At 37.4% G+C, this 23,998-nt stretch overlaps 1 protein-coding gene across 1 annotated transcript in view; it reads left to right on the forward strand.

Moving 5' to 3' along the window:
• The window catches only part of MACC1 (MET transcriptional regulator MACC1), a 61,431-nt gene that overhangs the window by 13,412 nt on the left and 24,021 nt on the right, over positions 1-23,998 (forward strand). Inside the window, exon 2 of the mRNA XM_036247101.1 lies at positions 23,839-23,961. Within this exon, the coding sequence (XP_036102994.1) occupies positions 23,847-23,961 (115 nt within the window). The 5' untranslated portion in view covers positions 23,839-23,846. The remainder of the gene's footprint in view (positions 1-23,838; positions 23,962-23,998) is intronic.

Genomic DNA, 23,998 nt, shown 5'->3' on the forward strand with positions numbered 1-23,998 from the left:
CCATGTCCTGTGTATCACATTGCTTTTGCTTGAAGCACTCTTTACCCATCTTCTCCCTACAAACCCCAGTGTGGAGCTGGCACTTGAACCCAGAGAGCTTACCCTCCAGAACCCATTATATAAATACTACACAATACCATGTGGCAGACAGGCTGAAGGGCCTCTCCTATCCTCTTGTATGCCATGGTCCCACCTGCTACTTTTATCTCTATTTTTTGTTATAACTGCAGGTTGTGTCCACCTTCCTCTAGGTATGACCAGCACCCATCGAGGTCATCTTTATATTTGATTTATCAATTTAGATGACATAGTGCCACTTCTCTCCCTTTACAATATATATGTCTAATAAAGAAATATAAAAATAGAAATTCATCCTAACAAATAATACCCAGTCATTTCTGAAGACTTTAAAAAAGACAGATGAGCCCGGCCGGTGTGGCTCAGTGACTGAACATCAACCCATGCACCAAGAGGTCAGCAGTTCGATTCCTGGTCAGGGCACATGCCCAGGTTGTGGGCCAAATTGGCATGCAGGAGGCGGCCAATCGATGTTCTCTCTCATCGATATTTATATCTCTCTCTCCCTTCTCCTTCCTCTCTCCCTAAAAATTAATAAAGAAAAAATAATTTTAAAAAATAAAAAAGACATGAACAACTTAGGTTGACAGTTTCCTGGTTGTAAAGTGAAATTTCAAATATTAAGAAATGGATATAGCACAGCCACTGACCTATCAGAATGGAAGCTGGCCAGTTTATGGTACCTGGGTATTCCCCCTGAATATCCACTCTGCCTGGAAGCAGGGGATAGGCATGAAAACGTGAGCTAGACCCATGTTTCTAGCCTAGCATGATGAGGGATGTCTTTTAACTATGCACCAATGGGAATTTCTCCTGGCTCAAGCAAAGAGGAAATGGGACAGATTGTTGAGTGCATTGCTTTGCTCCCCTTTTATGTAATTGCTTGATCTCTCCCATCTTGAGTTAAGCTAGGCCATTTCCTTGAGTTGAAATTCCCTGTAATTAACCTATGCACTTTTGCCTGTTGCAATTTGACAAAATTTACTTTCTCTTCCAGGATTTGTTATGATCAGTAAATTGATTGAGAATGTTGATACCAGAGGTCTCTCGGTAACCTCTTTTTTCTTCTTGAATGTCATCATATTTCTTCAATTTTTATTATTATTATAATTTTAAAATATAACTTAATGTTTGTTAGCAAGAGAGATAGTTTTGTTTATCTGTAGCTCTCCATTTCTAGTAATCTTTTAAATGAGTGTAGGAGTGTGAATGCATGTATGAGTGTGTGCATGTATGTACATGCAAAATGGTATAGTCACTTGTTTTTCCTTCATTCTCTATCTTGCTAATAATTGCATAAGATGTAGTTAAATGAAAACTGGTTCAGACAACTCTGTTTGAAAAGCCCTTTTCCTTTATGAGAATATGTATAATTCACAACCTTTTTATTGATTCATTTTATAGAACATTTAGTTTTATTTCTAAATTTATTTTAAACATTGTCTTAATAAATAAGAATTATTTATTTTAAAACAAAGTCTATTTTATTATTAAAAGATGGTGGTAAGGATTGAAAGTAGATTCTGTAGCAGTATTTTTGAGTGGCATTTCATGTGCTCTTGACTCACCTCTGTGAGTTCCTCTTCATTCATTTTGTTGTTTAATTCTCGTGTTAATAAATGCTCTGTTGTTGCTGTGTGCTTCCTATTTAATTTGAGCAATTTCATTTATCCCTCATTCCAATCCTCATTTCAGAGCATAATTCTGAAGTGATTGCTTCCTGATGATCTCCTAGTGTTGGAGGGTGTGGTGGGAGAGCAAGAGGTTGTCTTTAAGCCAAGAAGATGCCAGAAGGCCCATTATGCTGAGCAAGGCAAGCCAAGGCCTTCACCTGCATATTTACTGGTATCTCCTGCCTTGAGCTGCTGCCTCCAACACTGCACACTCTTGGGTCCCTTCACTGTGTAATCCACATATGCCTCAGGTATCTTTAGCTGGGGTGGTGCCTACTTTCTTCACGAGTCTGAACAGGAGAAGGTCAAATCTGCCAACTCTTTATCTGCGGGCCCCATTCCCACCCTCATAGCTAACGATTTTTCCTTCTCCTGGTTTCCTTGCGCAAGCCTTGTATGAGCTATGTAATCTGTCTGTGTCAGTTTCTTAACTGCAAAAGGAGTGAACAACGTTGGCTTCTTTTCTCGTAAGATAGTCCTAAAGATTGATAAGCCGGCATTCAAAAGCACGAGTGTCTAAGATGATAGGCCGTCCATAAATTCAGATTACTATTATTACCATCCTCCCTTTTTACTGCTAGCAGAATAATAACTCACATAGGATCTAGTATCTATAGAGGGATTTGCATTTTTAAAAGTATTTTATAATGCTTAATAATTTAGAAAAGCTTCTCTCTGCATAGTCTCATAGAACTTGCATAGAAGTTGAGCATCATACTTCTATGGACAAAGGATTCACTAAGAGTTCTCTGTAGATCTGTCTTTTTCAAGAGCTCTTTGTTGTTTTGCCAATTCAGATTATTATTTTTATTCCTAGTTTGTCTCTCATTTGAAGGATTTGTTCTATATTAAGACTGCTTAGGGTGTATGGGATGAATTGGATTTATTCTGATTGAATTAGTTGGATAATCTATATGTAATTTGACTTCTCAGTGGGTGATCCTTATAAAAATCGTGCTTCATTAGAGGGAACTGTGGTGCTTAAAGATGAAGCTGAGATTGGAATGGAGATCTCCAGAATAGAGGCTAGGACCAGGGGCAGACTTCTGGAGCTTATCAAGACATGATTGCATAATCAAAGGGTGGAGCCTGGCCAACATATTTACTTGTCTGGAGAGGCCTGAGGTGTTTACATTGGCTGATTGATCCTTTTCATCCCCTCCTATCCACTAGGAGACCAACATCCAATAAACTTGAATCCTTGGCAGTCCTGCTTTGCTCATTGTTTATACCCTGAACTAGTCTGATAGTCTTGGGTTCTTTATTCCTTTTGATCTCCCATCCAACACCTAATAGTGATTCAGAAAAGCCCCTGGGACTTTACCCAGGCACTAGGCTAACGAGTGCCAGGTTTTTCCCAGCACTCGTGAAAGGGGACCAGACATTGCTTCGATCAATATATTTTTGGCAATGGTTTGCTTCTTTCCCCACCTCTCTCCTCCATGCCACAGGTATCCTGTGCTCTCGGGGACATCCATGAACATGTAGTCTTCTTGAGGTTTCTTTGCTGATATCCAGCTTCAGACCTTCTTATTTCTTCCTCTACCTGGATGAGTCAGTGTGGTAACTGGAAGGCAGTCTGTCCTGATGACTTCGCTATTTCAGGGTTTTACCGCTAGAGAGTGGTGTTATCTTCTTTTGATACTTGAAATTTTTAATGTTGAAATTATTTTTATTATATAAATATTTTTATAAATGGAATCACCTATATATTCTAGTGGACAAAATAAGCCTATATATTGTAAGATATAAAAAAGAAAATAAACAATAAATAGATTTGCAAACATTTCTCCTAAAAGCCATGATATTAAGTCTACAAAATTTGATTCTAATTTTTCTGTACTTTTACATTTCATCTGAAACATTGAGTGTGAAGAATTTTGACTTTGAAATTTACAGCTCAAATGTGGTTTTTAAAATTATATATGACATATCCAAAGTTTAGTCTGAAATCTTTGTGCATCATATAATTAATTATATTCTACTTTTCTAGTTTTTATCTGGAGATATTTGTAAAATAAACCATGCTCTCGAGTTTATTCAGTCCTCAGTTGGTTGATAGTTGGTACACAAGGATATGTACAGCTTTTACTCACAGACAAAAGAATTTGGTATGTATAATGTTAAAACATCAAAGTCAGGTCAACATTTTAAAATGGCCAAGGAAGCCTGGCCTATGTGGCTCAGGGTTGAGCCCATGCATCAAGAGGTCACCAGTTCCATTCCCAGTCAGGGCACATGTCCAGGTTGTGGGCCCAATTCCCAGTGGGGTCATGCAGGAGGCAGCCAATTGATGTTCTCTCTCATCGATGTTTCTATCTCTCTCTCCCTTCCTATCTCTATAAATCAATAAAGAAAAAAAAGGCCAAGAAACAAAAACAAGTTATCACTAAGATTCCACAGAATCTTTATCTTAGCTGTGCTTATTAAATATAAAAATGCAGGCCCACATATTCTTTACTCAGAGGGTCAAAAATGTGGATACATTAGTTTTGCATAGGGAATAGGCAAGGGGCAGAATGAGTTGAAAGCAAACCTGAAAGTAAGACAGGACAGCCCCTTACTGGATAGACCTGGGAGGAGGAAGAAAAGGAAAATAATGTTTGCATCCTTGTTGAATTTAAGAAACTCATATACTGTCTTTCATTTTTAACAAAATCCCAAATCATTTACCCGTTTTCAAACACCACAATTTTAACTTGAAATGAATATGGGAATTGACCTCTCAATTGTGACAAGAAACATCTGGCCATCAGGGAACCTGAGATCTGGTGTTGACATGATCGCCAATGAGGGAAGTATTTTTAGATCCGTTGCCCCATTTTTCATATATATATTTATATTTGCTTTTATTATATAGATATATTTGCATTTATTCTCAGACAGAGTGGGAGGAAGAGAGAGATAGAGAGAAACATCGATATGAGAGAGACACATTGAGTGGCTGCCACCCACACAACCCCAACCAGGGCCGGGGACAAACTGCAACCGAGGTACGTGCTCTCAGCAGGAACCGAACCCGGGCCTCCCTAGTCCGCGGGATGACACTCCAACCACTGAGCCAAACCGGTCAGGGCCCATTTTTCATATTTATAAAAGGAGACACTGAAGTTGATCAGTGGTATTCAAATGTACCGTGGGAAGGTATGGGCTCTGTGGGGTGACCCCCGAGCGCCTCATCGCAGGGAGAGCAATGGCTCGCAAGGTGAAGGGTTGGGCTATCATCGCCTTACCTTTCAACCAGGCGAGTGTTGCTTTGATTTATTTATTTATTCTCCGTGTACAGTTCTTTAAGTTTTGAAGAAATTGTTTCTCCATTTATGAGAGTTATATTTGCAACCATTCAATTAAGTTATCGCTAAGGTCTTTTCAGTTCTAAAGGTATATTTTCTATGATTATTAATGATAACATACATTGCACACAACACACATTGTTATATATTTATATACTACCTTTCCTCAATATACCTTGAAGTACCTGATCATAAAAATACGTATACAATAAAATTGAAAACCATTAATAATAAGAGCTAAGCCTCACATAATAATGGTAAGGTAGGGTGGGTTGGGGAGGAAATGAAATATTAAACAAACAACTGGGACATGGAAAGTCACTGGAAACGCACAAAATCCCAGCCTAAGCGTCCATAGTAGCCAAGGTAAAACCCAAAGCATGAGAGGGTACTAGTCTTTTATAAGAGAAAACATTAACATTGAGAGGAATACACTTTTCTTATCCCCAAACTCTGAGAATAATTTGCCATACGTGGCTTCATATGATAACATAATGGGCAGATTCCCTGAATAAGCTTTTCCAAAAATATAGAGGAATTTTATTATAGTTACATCTCATCTTTATCATAGTAGAAACCAAGGAGGTAGGGCTCAGCCATCACTCTGTGAGGACCACTTTGATAGGAGGCGGGAATAACATGCTTTACTTTCAAAGCTGCCTTTTGATTGGAATTGGAGATAAGACTACAAGAACTGGATGCTGTGGAGGGTTCACACATCCCCTTTCATATGGGCCTGACTTTTAATAGAAACTACATGGTAAATAATGTTAAATTCACTTTGTGAAGACATTTCTGAAAGGCAGATTGTCCTTAATGTTCTCAAATACAGCACAGGAAATAAAGTTCCTGACATGGTCTTGCTTTTCTGGTTGCCCCCTGGACCTTAGCAGAGGAGCCCAGAGGTTGCACAGGTTCTCAGGCAGTCCCGTGTGATTCAGGGCTAAGCTTTCGGGTGCAACGAAAGGAGCGAGGGCTACTCAAGAGGCTCGTTCCACCTCTGCCTGGAGCCCGCTTAAAATGTCTCTCCAGGTGTTCTCGCTAATAAAAACTGAGAAGACAGAAGATGGAAGGGGCTACAGCTCTGTTGCACTTTTTTATCATTGTTTGAAGGAGAAAAGAAAAGTTGGGTTCCCTGCCTTTGTCACTACTGAGCTCTGTGTCGGAACTTGGCAATTATTTTCAATTTCATTAGTAACATAGAAGCATACTTTATTCCCGAAGCTTCAAGAGCACTGTGGTTTGTGACTTAATTGCTTTTAGCTACTTTAACTAGCATGGCCAGGTTACATTTTGCATGGGTGATTTGTGTTAGTGTGCATTTCTTTGCTTCTTAAAAAGACTATATTCTGTTACCTCTTGCTACATAGCAAACTACCCCCAAACAGTGTCTCAAAACAAACATTCTGTTATATCTCACAATTTGGTAACTGAGAGATTTAGGTAGGGATTGGCTGGGTGGTTTTCTGCTCAGTATAGTGTGGGCTGTGGCTCTGAGCTTGCAGATGGGCTGTGCGGGAGGGTTCAAGGTGGCTTCACAATCACATCCGGCACTCTGTCGGGGATGGCTGGCAGTCGGGGCTCAGCTGAGACTCCTCACTAGAGCACTTATATGTAGTCTCTCCAGTATGGTGGCCTCAGCCGGAATTTCTAAATGGCAGCCAATTTCACCTAGAGCAAGTTTTCCAAGAAAGTGAGACAGAGGCTACAGGGCTTTTGATAATAGACAGAAATCCCAGCACATTGCTTTCCTGCGTTCTATTAGTCAAGCAAATCACTAAGGCCAGTCTAGATTTACGGGCGATCTCAGTGAGAGGATAACTGAGAATTGAATTAGAGGACATCTTTAATATGCTACAGGCTAATAACATTTTCTTACTTGTATACTTCTTGCATAAATTATCTGCTTAACAACATCATCTAGTGGTTTAAGTAGATCATCAACATGGCTTTATGACAGTACAATAAAAATAGATATCATTTAGTAACTTGCATAAAATTACTAAATGTCCCTATTAAAGTTGAAAAATTATGATTTCTTTATAGTGAGCTTAAATAAAAATATTATAGTTATATATTATATATACATATTATGTATCATATATATTATATCCTCATCTTCTATCAGTATTTTTATTTTTTATTCTTTTTATTGTATTTCTTTACTAAAGTGACGAAAATGAGATGCCAAATTCTCATTAGCAAATTTAGGTGCAGTCATGTTGAATAACACTGCAAACAAACACTGCAGGAAACACTGCAGGAAAACTGACATTGATGGTATGAGATGTGCCAGCCATGTGCCCCTTTGCCCTCAGCCTCCATTTCTTCCGCTGCTGCTTGTGTGTGTGTGTTATAGATTTTGCATGCCCCACAGATTACCTTCTCAGGTTACTATTGTCAGCAAGATTCCAGTTTGGTCTTGCAAAGGGGAGGTGCTGGCAGGAGACTGAGAAATGAAGGGGCGGGGGAAAGTGACTCACTTGCTGTTTTCAGCTCTGGGCCTCTATCCACAGCAGCAAAAAGCTGTGAGCTCCAGCATCTTGGCCATTCCAGTCAGAACTCTGCCTTGGATCCAGCACCAGCGCCTCTTCAGGTACCTCAGCACCTGCCAAGTGGAGGTCCCCTCGGCTACACCAGCACGTGTCAGCAGAGCCCCTGGTAGGCTCGGCTCCAGCTGAGCAGTACCTCCTCACCAGTTTCAGCACAGTTCCATAGGTCCCATTGTATTTCTCGACCAGTGTGTGCACACACCTCGTCCCAGCTGTCCAAGCACCTGCCGCTTGGCACCTCATCCATGGTCCAAGTCTGACACAGTGCCTGGTGTTTCGTACCTCTTGAGGCACCCCAGAAATGCAGTGACAAGCGGGCCCTGGGTTCTATCACCTCCTCCTCCCTTTTGTTCCCTGGCCCTGGGGGTAGTAGCTGCTTCCTGCAGGATTCCATACCTAGGTTAATTCACATCCACTTTTTGTTCTTTCGGCCTTCCACTTCGCTCTGATAGAAAGACCACATATGGTTTTCATGTTTCCTAATGGACCCTGAGTGATACAGTAGATGCTGTGTTGCTGCTGGTCATTTGCAGAAATGGATAAAATGTCCAGTAAGGAATAAGGTTCAGATTAGGGAAGCTGGTGTGGCAGAAAGGTGAGCAGCCACTCATTAAATATTGGCTCTTTCTCTTCTGAGTTTTTAATATTCTCTCCTGTTTACAGGCTTTGTCTACATAGTAGCAGCTGTGTCTTCCAAGGAAAGACTGTATTTTCATAGAACAGAAAGCAAACATTATTGGGAGGAATACTTGGGTCTTTTTGTCAGTGTCAAATTGAATTTTGTAACAGCAGAAATCATAGGAATACATCTACTGACCATTTTGTCATTAACAGTTCACAGACAGGCTCTCAAAAAAAAGAAAAAAGAAAAAGTGCTTATTATTAGGAAAAGAACTTGTGATAAAAATTCTTTCTTTCTTCTTGGTTTGACAAAAACTAACAGATTTTGGTTTTGTTGCTGTTTTGAAGCCATGAACTTTGCCAGAGTGTTTATGCTTTAGAATTATCTGTGCAGACTGTGTGAGTGGAAAAAGGCACTGCCCATTCCTTTGTGAACAAAAGAATCAACAAAGAGGAATGTTTATTTGTTATGCCTTGACTCTTACATTCATCAGCTCTGCAAAGTTTGTCCTAAGGAAAAACGTTTTTTAAAAATATTAAGATCCAGTAACAATTTGTTAGTTAATTTTTGGCTTTAAATATACAAATGCTAAGTGATAACTAAAATATTAGGATAAAAATATTTTGAATTAAGGAGGCTAAGAGGAAAACTTTAAAATCAAACATTTAGTTTGGCATCTTTGATATGCACCAGACAAAAATGATATGGTTTGCATGTATTTGAAAAAACATATAAAATGGCCCTAATTAATTTTTTTAGCACCATAAGCCTGATCAATTGGATAATTATTTTTCTATCTTTAGAGTACAGCTTATTTATAGTTAGTCCATATCCTGGATGTCCTTCTTTTATTATTAAGTCAGTTTGGGATATAAAAGACTAGCCTCGATCAAGCTAAGAGTTTATTTATTAAAGCCAGTTTATTTATTTAGAGTATCACTTTATGTAACTGTTTCTGTGAGCTTGGAAAACAAATAAATGCTTGAAATTAATAACCAAGCTAGATTATCAGTGAGCTATTAAAATAGTCACAGTATGAGGTATGAGGATGTATGTAAACTAAAGAATCTAAACATTTGCTGACTCTCAAATGTATGAATCTGAAGATAATTTAGGAAAGTGAAAATATTTATAATTATCTGGTCTACTCACTTACAATGAGAAACTTTAATCTTCTAATATAGCATTGATTATAATATAGATTAGAAGGTAGAAGGATAGAAATCAGAGTCTCATACACTTTCCCAGATCTCTGTCTGTCTGCCTGTCTCTGTTTCTTTCCCTACCTTATATTTGCAAGCAACCTCCTTCACTTTGGTGATAGAACTAATAGATGGTGGAATTTAAAAAAAAAAAAAATTTTTTTTTATTGATTTTAAAGAGAGAGGAAGGGAGAGAGAGAGAGAGAGAGAGAGAGAGAGAGAGAGAGAGACATCGATGAAAGAGAACATCGATTGGCTGTCTCCTGCATGCCCCCCACTAGAGATTTGGCCCACAGCCTGGGCATGTGCCCTGATCGGGAATCCAACAGGTAACCTCTTGGTGCATGGGTCAACGCTCAACCACTGAGCCACAATGGCCAGGCTAGATGGTGGAATTGAAATAAGTCACTTCTTAGTTAGTCTTTCCAGAGCTTTTGCACTGTGGTTGGCATTTTAAAAAAGAAAGCCAGCCATTTATGTAAACTACCTGTATGGCAGATTTGTAACAGATTTGCAAACTATTTAGGAAACTTTCACAGACTTCTGTTGACTTGTTGCACATTAATTTTGTCTGTTAATACAGTTTGTTCTTTCTCAATTTTCAAAGGGAAATAAAACGTATTCAACATTTACTCTGTAATTATATATTGAGCAGCTACTATGTGCTAGAAACTGTTCTAGGATCTAGGGATACACGAGTGAACAAAATAGACAAAGAAATAAATCTTCACCCTTACGGAGATTGCATTCTAGTATGGGAAAAAAGGAACATGACCAAGTAAATTAATTATATATATTATATAACATATATCATATTTGGCTGTTATAAGTGGTACAGAGAAAAATAAGGCAGAGGTATACAACAAGAAATGTGTTGAGTTATTAATTTTAAATAGAAGGCCAGAGAACTCATTAATGAGGTGATATTTTAGAAAATACCTCAGATGCTGAGGAAGTCACCATAAATATCTAGAGAAAGGGAAAACAGGAAATGTAAAAGCCCTGGGGCAGTAATGTGCCCCTTGTATTGTCCAAGGAACAGCAAGTAACCAGAGTGGCTGGAGTTATATGAAGGAGAGACAGACCCTAGGTAATGCGGCCAGATGCTATGGAATAGAGCCATATAGGTCAAACAACTTCGGCTTCTACTTGGTTGTGAAGTCACTGCAAGGTTTTGAACATGGATGAATGGTATGACCTGGGGGGTATGATCTGACTGTTTGTAGAAGAGAGTGACAAGCTCTACTGTGTGATGTTGATAAGTTAAGTAAGATTAGAAATAATAATTTACCATTGAATTTGACAATAGGCAGTCATGACCTCAACAAAAGCATTTCTGGTGGAGTGGGGGATGGGCAAAAATGATTCCATGGTGTAAGAGAGAGAGGAAGAAAATATTCATAGATAAGGAGAGAATATTTTCTGTGTGTCTGTTTTGGCTGCAAAAGGAAGAGTACAAGGGGGCAAAGCCAGGTTAAGACAGGTTTAGTTTACATTTTGTTTGAGATGTCAGAAGTATCAGCATGTTTTTATGTGTATGGGAAAGATGTAACAGAGGGGGATACACTTGTCACGCAGGAGAGATGGAGGAGAGGTTTGGATGCATTTTCTCTGAACAGGGCAGCAGGAATGGGAGCTGCATACATGTGGAGGGGGACTCGGCTGTCAGCGCCAACAGCTCATCCACAGTAACAGGAAAGAAATCCAAATATATGGGTTCGAATAGTTCAAGGTATGTGTTGGTAGGAATAGATGGGAGTCCTCTCTGATTTATTCTTTTGAAAATTGTTAATAAAATATGAAGCAAGATCATCTGCTAAAAAATGAAACCAGGAATGTTGTTCCACATTCGACAAGAAAGGAGAGAAAGGTGTATGTGCGAGGGACATTAAGTAAGATTGCCTGCTAACATGAAGAACCTACCTGGGGTAAGTTTGTGTTTTTCATCAGCTACAAGCAGCTTTCTGGATTAGGACAAGTAGGTGGAGTATTGGATTTCTCCAAGGTATGACTCTACTCATTAGTAGGAGAAGGTTGTATAGTATTTAGAGAGTTAAGTGGTCATGCAGGCAGGTGATTATGACTTCTTGTCATTTAAGCTGTGAATAGAGGAAGAGACATCATTATAAAAATTATTACTTAGATTCTTTAAGTAATCTTTATAAGTTTATTCTTCCCTATTTCAAACAGAATAATCCAAATATTGTAAACCAATTCTTGGACAATTTTGTTTTCTGTATGTGAATCCTCTCAAAGATTTCACATAGTATTTTAATTACTTTCATAGTAGATTTAAATATAACAGACTAATCTTATATTTTCAATATTTGGGCTCCTGTGTATTTATTTTATTGTTTTATCCTTTTTTCAATATGATGCAACATTTTTTATGGTGCTCCATCATGAACACAGCCATAAATTTACTCAGTGTACCTATTGTTTTATTGATTAAGATAATACTTTATTTTAATTTTAAGTACTTAGTTTGTGAATAAATATTTTATATTCATGGACCAATATTTTCTTTTGAGAGTTTCCAGAACCATTTAGAATGTTGTTTGTAAATGCTTCATCTTATTTATATTGAAAATTTCAAAAAACATATTAGTTTGCCCTGGCCCGTTTGGCTCAGCATTTAGAGCATCAGCCAGCAGACCAGAGAGTCCCAGGTTCAGTTCCCACTAAGGGCATGTACCTCAGTTGTGGTTCATTTCAGCCCCCATTGGTGTTGTGCGGGTGGCAACCAGTCGATGTGTCTCGCTCACATTGATGTTTCTCTCTCTCTCTCTTCCTCCTTCTGTCCCTCCTGCTCTATCTGAAGATAAATGCAAAAGTGTCCTTGGGTGAGGATTGAAAAAAACAAAACATACTAGTTAGTAGATCCCTTTGAGCTTATAAGGATCAAAGATGGTTTTAGATTATAGGGGTTATGGAGAGGCAACATGAGGAAGTCAGAAAGAAAAGCAAGCCGAGCAACCAGCAAGCAAGACTTTAATGAACTGGAACCTCATATGGAGGTAACGGGAGCTCTGGCCATGTGGTAGTCATTCTTGTAGTTGTTCCCTCAGAGGAGCTACTCAATGCCTTCGACTTAGTGTCTTCAGGGACACTGCCCACAGATTACTCTGCGTGTAGTCATGGCCAGTGTGAGCATCAGGGTAAGATTCTTGGGCTTGGGCTTCTGACTGACTTCCAGCTGTGTGATATTGGGAGAATTCATTCGTCTCTCTGTGTCTCAGTTTCCTTAACTACACAATGGAGACAATAATATCATCTACCCCAAAGCATGGTTGTGCCGGTGAGAAGAGATAACAGACGTGAAGTGCTTAGAACACTGCCCGGCACAGATTATGTCCAATAATTGTTAGCTATTATTAGTTACTGCAAATCTAAATTAATCTACAGGAGACAGCATCTTTCCTACTTCTGCCAGATTTCTCTTGTTTCAAATCTCTTTGTCTTCCCTTATCTTATTTTAGTCACAATGATTTTACAATATTTTAAAAATGTTTTTTTTTCACTTTGTTCTCTATTTTTATCCTCTTCCCTTTGTAACCAGACAATATTCTGATTTCTTTTCTTTTCTTAGATGAAAGTCTATTTAAAGGAATGCTCTTATTTCCTCCCATAGGTTCTGTAAATGCCCTCTCATTTTACCTTGGTCATCCAACTCAGTCCAAGAGACTTTCTCATTTCTTGTCTCTCTTCTATGACTGCATCTCACTTGCACTCAGTTTGTGGTTTTCTGGTTGAGTTTAACTGAATGTTCATTTTGGTTACTGTTTTAACATTGGAAGATAGAGCTGGGAAAAATATGTTAATATAATCTTATAAAAGCTTATGATAGATAAGTAGATTGAATGCTGATAGAATTTTATTTTAATCTTCACCTGAGGGTATGTTTTTATTGACTTTTAGAGAGAGGAAGGGACAGAGAGAGAGAAACATTGATGTGAGAAACAGCCACCGGCTGCCCCTGTATGTGTTCCAACCAGGGATCAAACCCACAACCCAGATATGTGTCCTGACTGGGAATCGAACCCACAACCTTTTTTTGTGTACATGACAATGCTCCAACCAATTGAGCCATCCAGCCAAAGCTTTTTATGCAAAGCTTACAAATGCAAATTGTAGGCCTCTGTACAAACAATAATTTCTTGGTGATTCAGATTCGGGTTTTCTACCTTTTCGAGTGGACCGGTACTGTTTGCCCTTTGTAGTCTCACCAGGAGGCTGAAGAGAAATATCCTGTATGTTTAGAAACCTGAAATAGGGAACAAAGGGAATATTAAAAAATGTATCAATCCAAAGGAAGGAAGAAAAAAAATAAAAGCAAGTAAGTAAAATATAACACAACATAATGTGTTACAAAGTAAAACTGATGAGTTTTTAAGCAAATGTAAAAAGAGAACTCAGATGTTTAGAGATAGATGAACAATCAGTATAAATTTTTTTAAATTCCAGCTATTTTCTGTTGTTTATAGTGGCCTACTTAATAACCAGCCAAAAGGATTGAAATAAAAAGATGGAAAAAGACGGTGGTAAAATACTGTATTTCTTTGAATTTAAGACACTGTCCATTTTAAGACGCATTCTTATTTTAAGAAATACAAAAAAAAAAAAAAAATCAAACTCCTAACATCAATTGCATAATACATCTTGATTTCAGAGATAGTAAACTGTTTAAAAATGTGTTTTAAATTATAAAATACAATCATAATAAGGAACTTGGAATGGTGATATAACATACAATATATAATTTAAGTCAGAAAACATTTATGGGAATAAAGAGAAACACTACAGAAAATAAAGAGAAAATCCAGTAAGAAAGCATATTCTTTACATACTTACATGGTCTTAGCAGCAAAGCCCTGAGCCCTTATGAAGCAAAAATAGAGCAAATTACAAGAAAAGTTGATTACAATTTTAAAATCATGGTTGGAAATTTTGTCACATCTCCAAGTGAAACTTATAACCAAATATATAAAGTAATTATAGAGTATACTTGAACAATGTAGTTTAAAAACTTCATCTAATAGATGCAAAGGGGCTCAATTTCATACATAAAGTTAGAATGTACTCTTTAATTTCAGATTCTCCATTTTATAAATGAGAAAAAATTGAAAATGCATTCTATATCACCCAAAACCCTCAGACATACACTAACTACCATGCAGTTAATATAGTTGTATAAGAAAATATATTGCTTAGTTTCAGTAGCTTCAAAATTCATATAAAATTTGTGTATTAAAAAATAAGAGATTTTTACTAGGAAAATGTTAACCAAGGAGATATTCTTTGGGATATACATACGTGTGCATGCACGTGGTTTTGTTTGTTTGTTTGTTTATTTGGTGAGCTAGAAAATACCACCTGGAGCATAAAAAAACTTCTTTTGGCCTAAGCTACATTCAGAACCAAGGCTTATGCTAAAAGCAGGTTTTTACATTATCTTAATGTCCTAAAGTGTCTTCATCTAGATCTTATAATTCTAAGAAAAAGAAAAGACAACGAAACAATGAACCCCAATAAAGCACACTGAGGGAAATAGCATTTGTCCCTAAACCCTAGAGCACAACTGGTCCTAGATGTGATCCCTAGGCTGTACCAGGAAGGGCCATGCCACCCACAGGAAGAGGTTTTCCCTTTATCACCCTGAATTCCCATTTCTAGCACAGTGTCCCAAAAAATGTTTGCCCCTGGAAGGGTTGCCTTGTAGGGATGGGCATCTGAAGCTGACATGTATTTTATTATGTCTCGTAGTAATATGTCTGTCTAAAACAGAACAAAATAAAACAAACCTATTCTCATCAGTTTGTAATTATTATTTGGTGACTTTCTGTCTTTGTTATGCATCAAGATTTCCTGGGTATTTTATTTTATTTTATTATTATTATTATTATTTTTTGGTACATGCCCCTAGTGGGAACTGAACCCAGGACTCTCTGGTCTGCAGGCTGATGCTCCAACCGCTGAGCCAAACCGGCCAGAGCTTTCCTGGGCATTTTAATAAAAATAATGACATCTGGGTTCCACACCAGAGTCTATGGATAAGACTGGATATCTGTTGTGTGTGTGTGTGTGTGTGTGTGTGTGTGTGTGTGTGTGTGTGTTTTAAGTTCTGTAGTGGATTTTGATGCAGAATAGTTGAGAACCAATGCTTTACACTAAACTCGTTAGAGCAACCAGTTAGAGGGCCCAATGCAAGACCAGCCCAAGAGGTTCTGACCTGGCACCAGGTGGTGCTGTGGGTACAACTCTGAGCCTCCAAGTTTCTCCAGCTGAACACAAGGAACCCACCAGCTCCCATGGAGTGACACTGGTTTCAGCAGAGGGACACCTACTCCCAGTTTGAACCTTTCACCTGCTTTACCGAGAAGGGGAGATGGAGAGGAAGGGGGCGGAAGCCCTCCTTCCGGAGAGGTTGGAAGTTCCTTCAGGTCGCCAAGTAAGAGGTTCCATTTTCAGACTGATTTAATAAAATAAAAGGGACAGTGATAGACATTTTTATTTATTCCATTCTGGGTAGTTTCCTTTGTAGTTAATTTGCTGTTTTTATTAGCATTTAGCACTTGAAATAAATGACAAAATGTAATTTAAACATTAAAATTAGTCATTTCTGTACAGCTCAGTTTTATATATATTTTGTTTTCCTCATAATGGTTCTAAATATTTTAAAAATTTGATCAAATAGAAGGAATTTACATGGAATATTTCACATCCTTAATGTGGGTCCATGTATTTATATCCCAATATGTAAATTACAATGACCAATTATCCTGGTTTTCCCTGGACTGAGAGATTTTACAGTTTTAAAATTGGGCCATCCTGGGCAAACCCCACTTGATGGATGGTCCCCCTACTTGTTATGTATCTGCTCACTTGAGCAGCTGTGTTTTCCTGTTATTTATGCCTTTGAGTAGGACTCAACACCTCTTAATATTCTCTATAATGTTTTTTGTCAGTATTATGAATGTTTCTGAAGATGGTATGGGGCAAGTAGTTGGTACAGTTGACAAGGTGTACCCACAATGTTCCACAGAGAATATTCTCCTTAGTTATGCCTTCTTATTGCCCAGTCCCTTTAGGCTGCAATCACCCTCAGTCCAAACCCTCAGGCCCCTCAGTCGGTTTCCTTTCTTACACAGGAGAATTGGTCTCTCTTAGTTTCCTTCCTCAGGCTTATTTTACACTTCATCCATAGTTGATATTGTCTTCAAGTAAGTGAAATTTTGAAGACTTATTTATCTTTCAGAAAGGAAATGATCTTCCAGTTCCCAGTTTCCAGAACAGTGAAGCAGTACTACTAATGAAATATTATTGTTTAGCTAAGTTATATATGTATATACATTTATAACTATGTCTATCTACCTATCTGAATGTGTATTCACATATAAACACATATTTTTCAAGTTTGTGCTTTGATAAAGAGTCCATAATTTGTACACAACTCTGTTTACAAAAATTGACCCCCCAAAAACCACTGTGATTCCCTGAAACATTAAAAATTAGATGTGATAAATTGTTGAGAATTTAAGGGAAACTCCTGTTTTACGCATTGGATGATGTGGCATAATGTGTATTATCTTTAATCTTTTAAGTTCCACCACACTTTTCCCATGTGGTCCTTCCCACAGTCATTATTGGTGCATGAACACTCTGTTCTCATTTAACAGCGACTCATCACTCATATTTATCCTCTGTCAAGAAGTTAAATTTGCCAGATGATATATAAATGATTCATTCACACCAGTGTTCTAAGTTCAAACCAAGGAAGACCGTGGGTGTGCACAAAATGTTTGTCAGAGGGTTTTTTCTCTTGGCAAAGAATATTGGGAATCATAATTAATTCTATCCAGTAGCAGTGGGGCAAGTGTTGGCTGAAAAAAAGTTAGGTTTTATTGCAAAAGAGCTGATAAAATCTAGCTACCAAATAATATAGTAATTTTTCAATTATCCTCTTTAGAGAGGTGAAAAGAATTGTATCAGGTTGAACAACCAATTAAGCTAAAATGGCAATTAAAGTTTCACAGAGATTGTTCTTCTTCCTCTTTTACAATATTCCTTAAGAATCTTTGTCAGTAGCTACTCATAGACTCTTACTAAAACCAACAGACTTGGCAGAGATGTGAAAAATAAAATAGACAAGAACTATCATTTTAAGCAGCTATTTGGTGTTAGCTGGGGATTTATGGTATTTGATTTAATCTTTACAACATATTTTTTTAAAAGCTTCATTGAGATGTAATTTACATGCCATTACAACTATTTTGAGTGGATATTTTATGCTTTGTTGATGAGAAAAGTGATGCTCACATCAGTGAATTCACTTGTGAGCTTTGCTTTGAACCCATGTCTGTCTAATTTCAAAGCCTGCATATTTCTTACTGCGCCTCGGGGCCTCTGTTGCCACCTGTCCAGCACTCTTTCTAGCAGGAATAATGCAAATAGCTGCTAATGTGTTCTGTGAAGAGTGGCTAAGAAGAGGTAGTCCTTGTTTGGTAAGAGGTATGATTCTAGGGGAGCGTGAGGCTGGGGACCACTTTATTTCACTCTCAGTGAGTTAAATATTTTATTATTTTTGCTTCAAGTTCTTAAATTCTAAGTCATTATAACTTCTGATGTGAAATAGCATCAGCATTTTAAAGGATCTCACATTTTACTCTCATAGAATCTGTGTAATGGGTAGAACAAGTTATTCTCATACCCTCCTTATGGGGTTCAAATCAGGAGATGACAGTTTGCTTTCTGAACCTGCTGCCTCGGCTAATTCATTTAACCTCATTCCCAGCTCACTTTTTTATCATCTGTAAGTGAGCACTCTTTATCTTTATCATAATTCTTTTCTAATTTCTTTATGATCACTTATACATGCAGTCATTTCCCTTGGGTCTGAAGGCCAAAGGGTTTCCAACTTCATGAACCAGGACTGGCTACGTAGGGGAAAACATGGGACTTCTTGTTCAAAACATATTAAGTATTCAAGATAGAAACAGCAGAACGTTACACCAAGCATCAGGCCTGTCGGAGACTGGGACCCTGTGTGACTGTGAACAGGTCACATGTTCATGTATTGGGGCCCTGCTATGGACTTGGTGATGATCTCTTGGGATCAAGAATGAGGCTTGATGCTGTCCGGCCACAAGCCCAGCGCATAGTCCCAAATCTTACTTCCTTTGGAAGGGAAGGTCTGACCCATGGGTAGGAAGCAGAGTATAGACTTCAAAATCTTACTCTCTAGAGCCTGGTATCTCTAAACTGAAACAGTGGCTCTGCTGCTTAACACCTAGATAATCTTGGGAAATAAATTCCTTAAACCTGATTGCCTTACCTTTAAAATGGAAATAATGACAGAACCAACTTTCTAGAATTGTTGAAGTTATAAATGAGAAAAGTCATGCACAGTACTGGGAATGTAGGAAGCACTCAATAAGTAATAATTCTTATGATAGATAATTGTTATTATTTTATAGCTCTGAAATACTCCTTTTGGGAGTCTGGTTAGAGTCCTTACATTTTCCCTTCCAGAATGAGGTTTCTGGGAAGGTTTTTTGATTGCATCATTAAGCTGAACATGGAACAATTTCTGATCTACTGTTTCTCTATTTCTGATTTGTGCTTACTAATATGATGTTATCCTGCACAATTATTATAATTTTCCCAAATTTTAGTTCTGCCAGTGATGGAAAAGTCATAAGTATAAAGGAAGTGATAGTTTAACATGTTGATATTAACAAGGTAATATATTGATGGAATGCTTTGTGTTACCACGATTGGAGGCATCATTGAAATTATTGTACGTTACTAATACTGTTTAATGCTCCAAGGTGCCTGGAGAATCATCTAAAGCCATTTTTTAAAAAAAGAGAAGTGACTTCTCCCATTTTCCCTGTTAGGTCTTCTAAATCTTTAGTCATAGTGAGCAGAGATAACTATTTAACAATTGGTGGTAGGCTATATACACTACCAGTCGGAGAGTGCCACTAGCCCATCAGAAGATTCCCTGGAGTAACATCCACTGAGACTATACACACCATAATAACATCCAGTAAAATCACACTGGGTGAGTGAGCAACCTCAGTTATAGTTCCTCTGTGATTCACTCAGGCATTTTATAGTATTTACATATATACAGAGTTGTTTGGTTAGATTTGGACTTTGGAAGATGGAGTCTACCTATCCAATAAGTGCTCTTCTGGTCTTTTAGCATTTGCTGTCACCTATAAGAGTTACGTCCTGCCCTGGCCAGTTTGGCTCAGCGGTTAGAGCGTCGACCTGCGGTCCTGAGAGACCCGGGTTCGGTTCCCGCTAGGGGCGCGTACCTCAGTTGCAGTTTGTCCCCTTCCCTGGTCTGTCGTGCGGGTGGCAGCCACTCGATGTGTCCCTTTCACATCGATGTTTCTCTCTCTCTCTCTGTTCCTCTCTCTCCTCCCACTCTACCTGAACAAAAAAATGGGAAAATGTCCTCGGGTGAGGATAAAAAAAAAAAAAGAGTTACGTCCTGCATGGAAGTATGTTTAATATCACATAAGTTAAGAGTTAAAACAGTACATATCATAGAAACATGAATAAGATCTGAGATATTCAAAGACTAGTTGGAAAATACTTTGAACCTATTGGATGGCTAAAAATAGCAATTTTCACCATATAATGACCACCATAAATATAATGACTTCAAACAAACACATTTAAATAATTCTATTAAATGACATTGCTTCCTTAGTTATTCTTTTGTAAACTCACCCCCTCTCCCCAACAAATCTGAGATCTTTTGCTAAGTTGTACAGTTAGTAAATGTTCAAAGTTTCTTAAGGTCTAGTTTAAACAGTAAACTAAATGAAGAGTAAAACTTTATTCATCTTTTTTTAAGCAAAAAAGTTAATGAATCATGTAGAATGAGAATAAGTTTGTTGTAAAAGGCATGTTGACAAGAATGTGTCCCCAATTAAGTGGGTAGTAGAGTGTTCTTTTCCCACTGACTCACGCTTCTCTAGACAAAGTTTTAAAAATTCCTATTAAGGATAGCACTTGCCACTGAGCATGACGTATAATTGGAAGAAAACACAGGGAAATGATAAATGGGGTTGGCTCTTTGCACCTATGTAAACAAGCACTGCCCTCCACAGGTCAGCATCATGGTCCTTTCAGTCAAGGGCTTTTCTCTTATACCAACTCTCAAAATCCAGATTTAGAATGAAGTGTGTGTGTGTGTGTGTGTGTGTGTGTGTATACATAAAAAGATTGGGAGAAAGAGGATTTGTTGGGGGATAGTGGGAGCAGCCAGAGAATAGGGAGAAATCCATTTGGCCCCAGAAAGAAATTAACATGATGGTTTTCAGAATGTGGTTCTCAAAACATCCCCCCCCCCAGAACCACAGCGTCTCATCACTTGGTCACTTTGTTACAAATGCAAACTCTTGGGTGCAAGCTCAGAAACACTGCAGTGGTCCAGCAAACAGTGCATGATCAAGCCCTCCAGGTGATTTTGGTGCAGCTGGAATTTAGAACCACTGCCTTACGGGACAGTGAAGATCCCCTTGGGTGACTGGACAAGAAGGTTATTCCATAAAGAATTGTAGATAATTGCCAACTTGTGCCTTTGTTTCTGAGATGTTATAATTCTCCAGGATCGTAGCTGCATAAGGCGTCATTCCTGGTTCTTATGTGGATGAGGACTTCTAACTGTATTTGACTATTTTTTTACAGCAAAGGTTGGTTGCCTCAAAGGAATGCTGGATATAAATTGTTTGTTTCTGCTCTTTTCTCTACAAGACAGTAGAGTTTAGGTAGATCTGTCTAAGTTGGTTTTCAATTAAAAATGTACTTTCTCTTTAAAAATACCTTTTCATCTAATTTTTTTTCTTACTTTATTTTGATTTGTTTAATTCTTTTGAAGGATGTGAACTTAGTTTTCCTATCTCAAAAATTTAGCTACCTATATGGTGTGCTAAGGACTCTTAGTTTTGGACATTGATTTTGATAAAATCAACCACAGGATTTTGAATACCTGTCAGGAAACTTGAGATTTCAGTGCAAATTGATATTGTATAATTTAGCTTTTTTCCCAGCCTTTCTATGTAGTTTCAATTTTCAAAGGAAAAAAACTGCTATGCACTGTTTGATATTTTAAAGTATGGCACCTTATGAGATATGTTTTGCATTTGTTTGTTTATCATGTTTGGAAAATATGCCTTTCTCTCTCCTTTTCTTCCCTTCCTTTTCCATCTCACCTCATTTCCCTTGTTCTTTATACCAGAAAAGGCTTTTAATTTCTTTTAACATGAAATAGTTTCTTTGAAATAAAATGTCAAAAACCTGAAAGATCAATATGACAAGAAAGAAGAGTCCAAGTTGAGAGACATGTGGTTAACACATGAAGGAGAACAAGAAGTGAGGGTTAGCATGACTGGAAATTTGAACTAGAAGGTGGGATAGTCTCAGAATATACTATTGGGAACCTTGATTCTCACAAGGGATTTACAGCATCCTGAGTTCTAGCTCTGTGGGATAGCTGTAATGCACATGAGTAATTCTTTCTCATTGGTGAGCCACTCACCAGCTGTTTGATCTTATAGGTTACTTATGTCTCATTGCTACTATTCATTTTTTTACTCTGTAAAATATGATTTAAAATAACTTTTTAGTAGGGTACAAAATTAATATACAGAAATTTGTTGCATTCTTATACACTAATAGTGAACAACCAGAAGTAGAAATTGAGAAAACAATCCCATTTACAATTGCATCAAAAAATAAAATACCTAGGCTAAGTTTCACCAATGGAATACCTACATTTTGATGCTTCTAGATGTAATTCATCTGTATTCATAGTTACATGGTACTTCGTTGTATTAAAACACAATTTATTTATGTATTTGTATGACAAAGGATATTTTGGTTGATTTTACCTTTTTGTTAATACAGTATAATGACCATTTATGTGTATGTCTTCTGATGAACATGTGCAATGTTTTACTAGAAGAAAGATAACTGGGATTGGAATTGCTTGGTACTAGGCTACATGCATCTTTCCTAGACAATGCCAGAATGATTTCTAAGCAGTTGTACCTATTGATGCTTCCACTAGAAGCGTATAAGATTTCCTTTTGCCAGACATCTTTGCCCATAATTGGTGCTGCCACATTTTTAAATTTTGGCATATTTGATGCGTGGTAATTGCATCTCATGTGGTTTCATTTAACATTTTTCTTATTACCAATAAATAGAGAACATTTTTATATATTTAGGGGTCACTTGTGTTTATTTTTTGTGAGAAATGCTTGTTCAGATCCTGTTTTCCCAAAATTTTCTATAATGTTTTTATTTTGCTTAGTGATTTGTAGAAATCTATGATATATTTTGGAATTCAGTTATTTTTTTCTTTTTTAGTCATATGTAATGGCTATATCTTCTCCCAGTTTTTGCCTTGTGAGGATGAGTCTGCTTCTGGGAGTATTTGGTGTCCTTAGTCTATTTCTTTTCAGTTTCACATTGTCTTACTCAGCACTTTATAATAAATGCTGGTATCTGATGGTCCACATTACTTTCGTGATCTTCTTCTGGATTATCTTGAATGTCAGCCCTTTGCTTTCCTTTTTCTCCTTTTTTGTTTTTTGTGATCTTTATTTTTATCTTTTATTTAATTTATTGGGATGACATTGGTTAATAGGATCATATAGGTTTCAAGTGTACAGTACTATGATACGTGATCTGTATATTGTATTATGTGCCCACCACCCAAAGTCAAATCATCTTCTGTCACCATATGTTTGGCCCCCTTTACCCTTTACTCCCTCATCACCCCCTTCCCTCTGATAACCACCATGTTGTCTGTGTCTATGAGTTTCAGTTTTGTATCCCACGTATGAGTGAAATCATATGGCTCTCGGTTTTTCCTGACTGACTTATTTCATTTACCATAATGTTCTTCAGGTATAATATATAAATTTTAAAATAGCTTAGGAACTTACAAATATACACAGAAACACATATGTATGTCATATGTTATATATACATAACATGTAATTTTTCTTGGAACTGAATTGAATGTATAGAAGGATTTGGGGAAGAATTCCAGTTTTGTGATTTTTTTTAGTCTTCTAGTCACCAAACAGGGAATGTCTCTTTATTGAAGTTTCAACTTACTATTTTTTGAAATTATCCTTGGGATTTATTACTTTTTTGTTGGATTACAAATACATTTCTAGGTTGTCTTGTTTATAGTGATACAGGATCTGTGTATTTGTCAGCGGAGTGCTAATACATATCTAGTTCAGCATCCTACCAGAAGGAGAGGACCTATGAAGAGTATTTTTATGTGTAATATACTTTTCTGTTTAAATATGTGTGATTACTTTGAGTTTGGTTTCTCTGCCAACCTATACATGCTTACATGTTGGTCTGTTTTTCACTTTGTAGGTGAAAAAATGTTAACCAGTGAAAGAGCCTATTTTTGTTCAGAAAGAATTTCACAAAGCATATCTGAAGGAAATTTGATTGACATGGAAGCCCGAAAATCCTCAAAAAATTGCAATATCACAGGTATAGAAATGTATAACTGTTGTGATTTTTTTTCATC

Source organism: Molossus molossus, unplaced genomic scaffold (assembly GCF_014108415.1).
Source record: "Molossus molossus isolate mMolMol1 unplaced genomic scaffold, mMolMol1.p scaffold_m16_p_7, whole genome shotgun sequence".
Taxonomy (NCBI): Eukaryota; Metazoa; Chordata; class Mammalia; order Chiroptera; family Molossidae; genus Molossus; species Molossus molossus.